Source organism: Nesoenas mayeri (genome assembly GCF_963082525.1).
Source record: "Nesoenas mayeri genome assembly, chromosome: 5".
In the NCBI taxonomy this organism is placed as follows: Eukaryota; Metazoa; Chordata; class Aves; order Columbiformes; family Columbidae; genus Nesoenas; species Nesoenas mayeri.
The window spans coordinates 25,502,643-25,513,816 of record NC_137548.1 but is presented as its reverse complement, the minus strand read 5'-3'; the positions used below and the strand labels follow the sequence as shown (position 1 = coordinate 25,513,816).

The 11,174-nt window shown below is 56.6% G+C and overlaps 1 protein-coding gene across 1 annotated transcript; it reads right to left on the bottom strand.

The window, feature by feature from the left end:
* Nucleotides 1-881: 881 nt before the first annotated feature.
* RPS6KL1 (ribosomal protein S6 kinase like 1) lies at nt 882-8,139 on the bottom strand (the record flags this gene model as incomplete). The annotated part of the gene is made up of 10 exons (XM_080345667.1): nt 882-992; nt 1,079-1,174; nt 1,299-1,381; nt 1,537-1,626; nt 2,452-3,324; nt 4,761-4,893; nt 5,584-5,631; nt 6,434-6,526; nt 7,342-7,466; nt 7,902-8,139. 10 exons carry the CDS (start codon nt 8,137-8,139, stop codon nt 882-884), a joined length of 1,890 nt encoding a protein of 629 aa, XP_080201793.1.
* Between the last annotated feature and the right edge of the window lie 3,035 nt (nt 8,140-11,174).

Here is an 11,174-nt window from a genome sequence, read left to right as displayed (position 1 = left end):
AGCAGGGCTGCTGCAACGCCAGCAGCAAGGAGCATCCAGGCACAGGAAGCTGGAGCCAGAATCAGTAACAACAAAAGTCAAGGCTGGAAGAAAACACAGGAACTCTGTGCACTTCCCTGACTCTGAGCTGCAGCTGTGGGGATCATGGGGCCCTGAGGCTGTCAGTGCCATTTTCTGGGTTTTGGCTGCAACATGCTGCAACATCCAGCCCTCCCAGGCAGGTTTGAGAGAGATCTGCACACCGCCCCCCGCTCTACCTCACTCTGCCCAGGCCTCCCAGGTCCAGCTCAGACAAAAGGACAGTTCTGTAATTGATAATGAGTGTTTATTCTCTTCAGAGAGCCAGGGGGAGAAGAGCAGAGGGCTCCCTCCCCTCTCACCCCACAGCCGGCCTTACCCACACCCACATGCAGCCAGGGAGGGGCACAGACCCTGGGTCTCAGGAACCAGCCAGCCAGGCCCAGGGGGGTATGCACTTGGAAGCCACAAAAAATAACAGGGTGTGGGGTCACAGTCGTAGCAGCAGAGGTAAAAACCACAGGGAGGGACTCCCAGGACACGGTGCTAAGCTGAGCAAGGGATATCCAGAGGGGAGCATGGCCTCACCCCAGGTGTGGGCACCTGGGCTTCCTTTCCCACCAGGGGGACCAAATGGAGAGAAGACAGCCTGGCCCAGACTGCAGCTGCCTCTCTTACAGACACCAACACACACAAGCAGGGATAGACAAACATGTAAGGCTGCAAAACCTCATGCGTACCCCACCTCAGGGCAGTCCCTGCAGGCAAATCTCCTCCCGCCGGCAGAGCTGCCAGTGCCACCTGCGGGCACAAGTGACAGGGACAGCGGCTCTGGCCCAGCTCCCTGGGGAAGGACAGCCAGCCTAGCCCACCAGCTTGTTCCATGGCATGTTGCTGAAGAACGAGTGGGACTTCAGTTTTGCTATGCCACCTCCTCCAGAGCCCAAACGCCGCTTTGGGTTGTATTGTAGGAGCTGCAGAAAAGGGAGATGAGGAGATGGGGACACTGGACAAGCTACCCAGACTGGACCTTCTAGCCTCATCCCCCCAAACCCCTCACCTTGGTGAGCAGCGATGTCGCAGCCAGGCTGAGACCCTCTGGCAGATGCAGCTGGGTGTGAGGGTGAATCCCTGCAGGGTGGTTTTGGGACAGCGGCTGCAGGAGGCAGAGGGTGCTGGTGAGTGGAGGGCAAGGCACCCTTCCAGCCATGCATGGCAAAGAGCTCTTGTGCTACCATCTCCTCCTCCCCGCCTCCTTGCAGAGCTGCCCTAGCTCTTACCACTCCTGTCAGCAACTCATACAAGAGAGAGCCAAAGCTCCACCAGTCGGCTGCTTCGGTGGGTTCCGCAATCCCCCCCACTTCTGCAGAAGAGCAAGAGAGGAGTCAGAGCTGGAGGCAGGGAGCAGCAATGGCTGTGCCCTGCCAGGCACATCTCGATGTCTGCGGAAGCCCCCTCTGCCCTGTCTGGCAGCACTGGACCAAGGGTAGAGGAAGGCAGGGGCGATGCGTCCCTTACCTGGGGCACTGTACAGCTCCTCCCGCGCCTGGCTGCAGCACTGGGGCTCCACCTCTGTCCACTGGCCAAAGAAGGTGAGACGGATGTGACCTGCAGAGCAGCACAGAGCCAAAAGCAGGGAGGTGAGGACAAAGCTAGGGACTTTGAGCAGAGCACAAAGCAAAGCCATATCCCCACAACTGGAAACAGCCAGGGCATTGGGTCTCTGCCCCGCCCTGAATCCAGAGGCACTGTGTATCCCCCGGCAGCGCGCATCCCCAGCCTCCCAGTGCTTGCCCCAGATGCCCAGCAGGCCTGCGCAGCTGGTGGGCTCCAAGCTCGTGGACCTCAGGGCAGGCTGTAGTGAGGAAAGAAGCAGCACCCCAGGCAGGAAGTTAGTTTTCCCCTTGCAAAGCTCTCTGCATTTCTCTTTTCCTAAGCAATTCGTACCTCTCCAGCTTGCCCCAGCTGTTGCCAGCTGAGCAGGGACACGTGCTCGGCTTGCACTGACAGTGGTACCCATGGCTTCAAGGGATGGGCAGGCTCCAGAATACACCAGTGAGCAGTAACTAGAAGCAGGGGAAAGCTGCAATCCCACTAACCTCAGGCACAGTAGAGCTGGTCTCAGCTTTCCCGTGCTGGGATTTCCCAGGCAGCCAGCCATAACATGGGAGCAGGGACAAGGCATTCCTGTGGCTGCAGCCCCTGGCTCTCCCACTGCAGAGCCATCTCCTGTAATAACCACTTGGAAATCCCAACTGAAACCACATTTCCAGGTCCAGAAACATCCAAACCCCCTCCCCCCACCCCGACTCCCACCCTTCCCCAAAGTAAACTCAAGAAAGTCCTTGTCCCTGGAAATGGGGCAAACAGCAGTCTCCCAGTCAAGGGGCCAACCTCTTTCTCCTCGGGGTAGCAACCTGCGGCACTACCTACCAGCTGCATCAAGAAGCAGGTTCCTGGGATTGAGGTCCCGGCACAATACACCCTGCTGGTGAAGTCCCTCTAAGGCCAAGAGGATTTCTGCTGCCCACAGCTGCACCTGCTCCTCCTTCACAGCCCACGCTCTCCAGCCGTGCCCATGGGCAGCCAGAGACGGGCACTGTCCTGAGCACGGCTGCTCCCGCACCGCTGGGTCAGGACTATGGGGCTTGCCAGAGCTGGACGGGGCAACTCCCGCATGAAGCTGCCTCTGACCTGAGGAGGTCAGGAGAGGCCGAGCCCAGGGGACCTCAGACACTTGCTGAGATGGCAGCTCCCCTGCCCCTGTCTGGCTCCTTCTCACAGTCTTTGTTACAGGGCCGGGTGTCTGGGGAAGCCTTTCACCGGCACATGGCCCAGGGTCTGGGTGGGAGGCTGCTCTCTCCGATACGTAGCCCATGCCACTGGTTAGAGCGTCCCAGGGGTAGACGACCAGGTCCTGGTTGATAAGGTGGCCAGGGCCTTTGGCTGGTGCTGCTGGAACATGGTCCACGACACCAGACTTAGCCTGGGTCATGATGCTCAGATCCTGCCCTCCGGGTGTAGCCCTTGTGCCAACCGCAGGAGCCAGGCGAAGCCAGCAGTGGTTCTCCAAGCCAGGGTCCGTGGGGTTAGGAGACTGCTCCAAGGGGGGCAAAGCATCAGTGTTTCCCAACACTTGGTGGGTCACAGAGCCTGTCCGAGCAGAGAAGATGGAAAGCTGGCTGCTGCCCTGGGAGTTTCCCATATCATCCTCTATGCCACAGTCTTGGGCTTGGGTGGTGGTTGAATCGGCAGAGCACTGCTGGACACAGTACTTGGAGCGGAGGTGAGACCACAGTGTCTCCCCTGAAAAGTGGAGAGAAGGACAAGTGATGGGGCAGAAAGTATCCCCAGTTCCTTGCTACAGACACAGCCCATTTCAGCACAGACCAAGGCCTGCATGCTGGGGATGTGACCAAGTATCCATCTGCCCAGCAAAGCCCAAGTCTGTGCAGAATAATGCTCCCCAGCCCCACAAGCACATTGTGGTCAATGCCACACCTGCCCTGGGGTCTGGCCCACCAAAGGCTCATTTCCCCCTCTTTTAGCAGCCCCTTCTGCAGTGTTGGACTCAATGATCTTGAGGGTCTCTTCCAACCAAAATTATTCTATGATTCTATCCCTTGATCTTAGCTCTGCCACTTCCACGTCCCATGTCAGCCACATCTTCACGCATGCCCCTGATCCCACCACCATCCCCACTTTCCCCTGAAAGCCTTTCCTCCCTGCATGACAGTGACACTAGAGAGCTCCCACAGCATGGCACAGCCTGTGGGTCAGCAGTGAGCCAGAGCAGTGAGCCCTGGAGCCCACAGCACTCTGCCAGGGCTTCCCAGCCTCACCACATTCAGCTGCTGTCTGCCTTCTACACATTCATCCTACAGGGACACATCAGGAGCTGAGTCTGTTCTCCAACACACATCAGCCTTCACTTGTCATCACTGGACTTCACCTGCTGCTCCCCACACATCCACACAACCCATAGAGAGCAAAGAGCCTCCTTGGGACAAGCCTCTACCTTGTGACACTCCTTCAGTAGGATGTGGAACAAGCCCCAAGCCTGCCTCCTTGTACCCAAACCCCAATGTGCTCCCTGCCCTTTATGCCCCGATTCTCTGTCCCCTCTCTTTGGTCTGATCTCAACATGGCCTCTTCTTTTGTAACCAAAAAATGTTTTATCAAAAGATTGTTTTGTTCTACAACACTCAGGGGAACTACCTCACTTGGTTCAACTTCTCCATCACTTTACTGGGATTTCCCAGGCAGCCAGCCACAACACGGGAGCAGGGACAAGGCATTCCTGTGGCTGCAGCCCCTGACAAACAATGTCAGTAAAATGAAGCACTTTTTTCTCTTCAAGACACTGGACTACACCAACCTCTTTACCGCAAGCCATGACCATTCCCTCCTGCAGGACTCAGTGGTCCCTAAGGTTAGTTTCCATGTAACACCCCTCCACACAAAACCTCTTTCTCCTTGTAGTCTCCACAGGCCCATTTCTAGGTTACTTCCCCAGTCAGCTCTTACCAAACCTCCAGAACCCCCAATACAGCTGAGCAGCTCCTTCCACAAACTCTCCAAGCCCTGGCACCCATCACCCTTCTATGAAGACAGCTTGTGCTGTTACAATAAAAACCACTCCCAATCCAGCAAAAGAAACATATTTGAGGCTTTAAAGAATGGGAGGCTGGGGAGAGGAGCAGGATGCTCCAGAGCTAGGAGGCAGTGCTTTCCCTACTCACCCTGCACGTGCTCCAGGTGGAGGAAGATGGAGTCCTCACTCACATAGTAGCACAGCAGCTTGACCATGAAGGGCACCCCATGAGGGATGATGGTCTGTCGCTCACGGGTCTCAACATGGGATTTGGGGAGGCTCTGAGGAGGTACAGGTAGATGGTAACACAGTAGAGGCTTGGACTCCCTGCAACCTAGCAGGGCAGCAGGCCAGCCAGAAAGGCAGTGAGCCATCTGCTAAGTCCCACGGCTGCCCCTGCGTCACCTGTCAGCACCCAGCTGTGACAAGACAGAGCGTTCCCCACCCACAGCTCCGCATCCACACTGCGGGACCCAGAGGACACCAATGGTCCAGAGCAGTGGCTTCTCCTGCAGTTGCCCCAACTTCATCAGGTGGGAACCCACCATCCCAGCCCTTTCTCCTCTCCCACCTGGGGATGCTTCCTGACGCTTCTCCTTGTCCTGCCAGAGCCTTCTTGTCCAATTATTAAAGTCCTTTACTTTCAGTTCCGAGGCATTGGAAATGCCCTAGGACTTGTACTGACCACACCCGATGCACCACTCGTGTCGGGGCTGACCCAGACTAACACAGGCCTAAGGCTCAGCTGGCAGCATTACAAGGCAGAGGCACACATGGCCAAGGAGAATCACTTCCCTTCCGATCACAGGTGGCTGAGGCAGCCAAAAGAAGCTTTATGAACCATTAAGTTCCTCTAACACCTCTGTGATCTGCTATTTTTTTGGTCCTCTCACCTGCCCCAGCCATCTGCTTGGACAAGGAGGCTCTGGCATGACAGGGAGAAGTAGGCAGATGAAACCGAGGGCACCCACCTTCAGTATAAAGGTCCCACCAGTGGCCGGATCCTGGATGATCTGCACCTGGGAGCAGTATATGTATATAAAGTACTGGTCAGAAATGGTGACTGCTCCCACCCCAGCACACAGCCCACAGGAATGACCCGGGGGACTCAGCTCTGGAACTGAAACAAACTCCCACACAGCTAGAGGAATTTGGTGGTGCTCAAAGCCCTACTCTTGGAATGTAAAAAGCAGGTTGACAGCCATGCAGCCAGGGAATAGAAAGTTAATTAAACCAAAAGGTGACTCCCACACCATTTCTGCTTCCCTCACAAAGAAAGGCTTCACACGGCTCCTCCTGGGCTCTGTGGGGTGCACTAGCCTGCCCACCTGGGCCTAGGCAGGACAGGAGGAGTGCACTAGTACTGACAAACTGAGATCTGTGAATGGCAGAGCAGCATGCCACTGCATTTATGGAGACAGAAAGCCCGGCATCTTCGCTCCAAGATCATGAACTACTAATTAGTTTATTCATCCAGATAACTTGTCTTCTGCTGATGTCTAGATTATCTATAGGAGCCCACCATTGCGGCATCAAGAACAAATCCATGCATGGGAAGGAACTGGAGGCACCAGCATCCTCATAAGTATCTTGGGAGCTCTCGTAAACAAAAGTAATGGCAACACTAACAGATTTCACAACTAACTCCTAAAGGGTCTTGAATCGTCACCTGTGAATTTTCCTTGGTGAGAATGGTATCGATGGATACTCTCCCATCCTTGGTGGGCGTGCACCCCCAAACCAGCTGCCAGGACCCTCCAGCTTACACTCCCTTTGGTCCAGCCCCAGCCTCACCTCCCAAGTCCCAGGTTGAGTCATTACCTTATCGATAACTCCCACAACCTTACAGCGTCTCAGGTTCTCCACTGCCGAGCTCAGCGTCCTGATGGGCCGGAAGCGCAGGCTGCTGTAACCCTGCAAGGTGGTAAGAGAACAAGATGAGGAACCTAGAGATGCTACCGTCCATCAAAACAGGTGGTAGAAGTCTCCACATTTTCCAGAGGTGGCAGCAATACTGCCAGGACGGTCAACATCCAGAGACAATGCTCCAACGGCCATGGCTGATTCCTAACATCAGTAAGACCATTTTTTTTGCCGGAACCTGGATTTCTGAAGTTTTCAGGGAAAGTGTACACCTGCAGCAGAGGTAAAATCACTCCAAAATTTGTACCTGGACCTGGACTGCTTCAACACTAAGGGGATCTGTATGGAATGTAGTGGCCTGTCTCTCCCCATCCTGCTCACCAGGCCTCAACCCTGCCCTGCCTCACTCCTCTCTTCCTTCATTAAACACCTCCTTCCCACAACGCAGCAAGCAACCATCGCCTCTGGCTTCCATCCAGATGGGAACAATCACAGTGAAGATGACAATTTTAATATCTGACAAGGTGGTTCCCCCCAGTGGCTTCAGTCCCACAAAAAATGGCCATTTTCACTATGGTGGCAGCAAGCTAAACATATGCACTTTGGGGGGTTCTGGGGAGCAACTCAGGCAAGCTGGGCCCACCCCAGTTCTGCAATGCAGGCAGGGTGAGGGGCTGCCAGCCCCCTTGCAGGCACCATCATGCCAGGACACTCTGCAGCTGATGTGTCTGCCATTTTCTCTCCACCACCTTACTGTGGCACCTGGCAGAGGCAGCCGAGGAGGCTCACCAGGGCTGCTTTATGTGTGTGCGTCCCCCGGTCTCCCAGTGCCAGCCCACCCGTGCCGCCCCACGCCAGGCCCTCACCGTGGCGGTGGGGTTGCCACCCCCCGCAGCCCTCTGGAGGTGGCAGTTGAAGATCTCCTCCGCACGCCTCAGGTACTGCGTGATCTTCCGCTTCACGGCCTCGCGACGCTCCTTGTTGGGGTCAACTGTGGTCGGCACAGAGGGCGGCCATGAGGGGCCTGCCACATTCCCCGGAGAGACGCCCCAGCCCTCTCACTGTTCTCCCCAGACAGAGGCCCTGGTCCCCTCAACCTTCTCCCAGCAGGGATGCACTGGCCCCCTGGCTGCAGTGCCTGGAGGGATGCGCTGGTCCCCTCGATGCTCTCCCCAGAGGGCTGCCTCGGTCCGTCCACCCGCACTCCCTGGAGAGGTTCCCCTGTCCCCTGGCCACAGTCCCCAGAGGGATGCACCAATTCTACCACAACACTCCCCAGAGGGATGCTCTGGTCCCCTCACCCTTCTCCCAGCAGGGATGCCCGGGTCCCCCCCGCTGCTCTCCCCAGAGGGATGCCCCGGTCGCCCCAGCCGCGCTTCCCGCAGGGACGCCCCGGTCCCCCGGCCCGCGGGGAGGCCCCACGCACCCTGCACGCCGCGGAGCAGCACGTCCACGCCGTTCTGGTAGTGGTTGAAGGCCTCCTCGTAGTCCTCGCTGACGTCCCGCTCCAGTGCCAGCCGCAGCTGCCGCGCCGCCTCCACCAGGTAGTCCCGCCGCCCGCCGCCCTCCGGGCCCGCCGGGGAGACGCGGCTCCGCAGCTGCCCCAGGTAGACGCGGGCCTGCGCCAGCGCCCGGGAGCAGGGCTCGGCCTCCGGCCGGCTCATGGCCCCGCGCCGCCGCCCTGCGCCGCCGGCAGCCGGGGAGCGGGGCCGCGCGGGTGAGCGCACCTCACGGCCCAGCCCTCCCGCCGGCCGGCACCGGCACCGCCCCCCGCCCCGCCCCGCCCCGCCCCTCGCCGGGCCCCGCGGGCGCGCACCCGGGCCAGCGTTACCGGCCGCGTCCTCCGGCAACGCCAGATGCGGCGGGCGGGGCGGGGCGGGGCCGCGGGGCTACCGGGGCGGCGCTGATTGGCCGGGGATGAGATCATCATCATCCCCCTCCCGCGGGGGATGCGCCGGGGGTCTGGGGTCCCGGCCGGGGACCCGCGGCCGCCGCTCTGCCCCTGGCAGGTCCCTTCTCGCTGCATTAACGCGCCGAGCGCCATTGCTCTGCTTGCTTTATTGTCATCGTTAGTCACCGTTAACTGTCCTTAATTAATAAAGCTCCCGTTGTTTAAGTACTGCCTTTGCGACCGTATTTCCTACCTCTCATAACATGTAATTAGCCGTCTTTTAAACAGCCTTTGTCCCTACCTACCTCTCAGAGGGTGCGCCCCCTTTGAGGCAGCAGAACCCGGCAGGGTGACCTGTCTCCTCTGCACGGCCCCGTTCCCGGGCACTGGTGATTCTTCCTGATCTGCATCTTGCAAGTGGGTGTTGTTGTACCCCAACCCTGAGCTCTCGGCTGGCCCTCTTACCAGCTCTTGCGGAGTCATTTGTTTTTACAAACTTATTTCAAATCTAGAGAAGGTCAGCACAAATGCATTAAGGTGCAGCAAAATGATCCCAGCTGGTTGTTAACAAATGCTTTGTACATGGAAAATATGTCTTTGCCTTAACCTAGAAGCGTGCACTCTTGGCCTGGCTTTTACTTGGAAGGCCAGGTCTGCAGGGCCTGCCAGATCACCACAGTTATTAGCCAGATTTTCTGAATCAGGAGCACTCAACCAGTTACAGCTCAGGCCAACTGGTTTGCTGCAGCTGTGGGATGGTTGATCCGGGTCCAAATAACAGTCCTTTCTAGAGGGGTGGCAGGAGATCTGCAAAGGGACAGAAGGTGGAATGAAAGCCCAGTGGTGCCCTAAGAAAGACTGTGCTAGATTCAGTTGGGAGGAGGGAGGCACCTGCATCTTTGTCTATCTCTTGCTAACCTATGGGCATGTCCCATTGCAACAGCAGACATTTCTAAAAAGCGGTTTTGCTGTGACAGGAGCTGGCCCTGTGCTGTGCCATCGCAGCCACAGCAGCCTGGGCGGTCACTTCATTCAGCCCCCACTGTAGCTGGTACTCGCTGTGGGGCTGGACCCAGGTGGCATCTGAGCCCAGAGCAGAGTGACAGCCCCAGGGCGAGGCCAGGATGCTCAAGGGGATCCCGCTCATGACTGACATGTTAACTTCATACCCTGCTCACACTGATGGTGGGGGATCTCCCCTAGCTCAGCTCCCCCCAGGCAGCTCTTTTGTCCAGCTCAGTCTGTTAAAAACAGAACAGGAGAAGTAAAGCCCATGCCTGTGGCTCAGCTCAATGTTCCACAGCTAAACACTCGCTTCCTTACAAAGACCATTTGCTTGGAAGTACGAGAGGCCTCAGAGGGCAGATCTGGTAGGATGCAAAGGGTTCTGCTTTGTAAGACAACCCACTACCTAAACATGATCCATGTGCTTGGTTCTTTGGTTTCTTCTTAAAACACCTCCAGGTTCCTTTTTCCCACCAACCTCTACCTAACAAAGATAAATTTATTGTGCTCATGCTGTTCATAACCTCCAGTCTCCAGGACCTTTTAATTCACAACAGGATTCAGGGGCTCCACCTTCAAGAGAAAAGTCTGAGCAGGAAAGAAGTGAAGCAGGGCCTGGGATGAGAGCAGGGACTCTGCCAGCATGACTCACATGCCTGATTTCAGCAGATCTGTGTGGGACTGGAGAAGGCAGAGAGCACAGGTAAAGTCAGCGCAAGGTGTCTGTAGAGAAGTTTGGATATTGGGGTGATGGTGACAGAGAGATGTGTGAACAGGAGGCACCAGGAGAGGAGCAAAACTCCAGTGAGTTCACTGCCAAACATCTCCTTTAGCCCTTGCAGAGATAAACCAGCCATTACCCAAAGTCACATCAGGACTGTATTTAGAGCATTTTACTGCTTCACACAGTCCAAGCTGTGTCCCTTCTACATGGGAAGGGAGGAGCTGCAAGATGATGGTTTGACCTCGTTTTGGGTGCTCACAGCACCCAAACTTTGCAGAGCTGAGTGGGGCTGAGTTTTGCAATGCTGGGTGGCTCAACCCTGAGCAGTCACACTGCGGGGCCAGCAAGACAGAGGGGACAAGGGGGCAGTGCAGAAGAAAGTCAGCTGAAGGCATCAGCAAGAAGTGCCCCAAGGACTGGCCTGTGAGGAAGAGCCTTGCAAGGAGAGAAGACATGTACCAGCCCTGAGGCGCAGCAGCCCTTACCTGTGGGCTTCTAGTTTCCCATGTCAGTGCTGTCTGAAGGACGTTAAATTTGGGGGATTATTTTTAGATTAACCTGCCAAAGAGCTTGTGGCCTTAGTTGGGAAGTAGGAACTTCCAAAGCAAGACCAGCACCAACAAATAACAGGGAAGGGAATGAGAGCTGCCCTTTTTCTCACAGCCTAAAATAGATGCATGACAGCTGGCAATTAAGTTTGGGTATTTCCCCAAAAATACATGATATTCTGTTCCTAGTGCAGCCTGGACCCCAGCTTATGTTTTGTCTCCCCTATAACTCTCCATCTAAACCATCTTGCTGCAGCTCTGGCTCCTAAAGCCTTATTAAACAAACCTTTGCTCCGTACAACTGGGAGGCGCACAGGGAGCCCAGGGATGCTGATAAGCCAGTGCTGCACTGCTCCCATAAGACAGCTGCGAGGGGTACGCGGACAGGGGAAGGATAGCAGATTTGGAAGCATGGGGCTTGTTTGCTGCCTGTCTGTGGAGGAGCAGCATGGGGATGTTCTGATCCCCACTGCCTTTGGGACTGGGGTCTGTCCCAGTCCCTTTGCAGGGGAACCAGCCCTCTCCTACAGC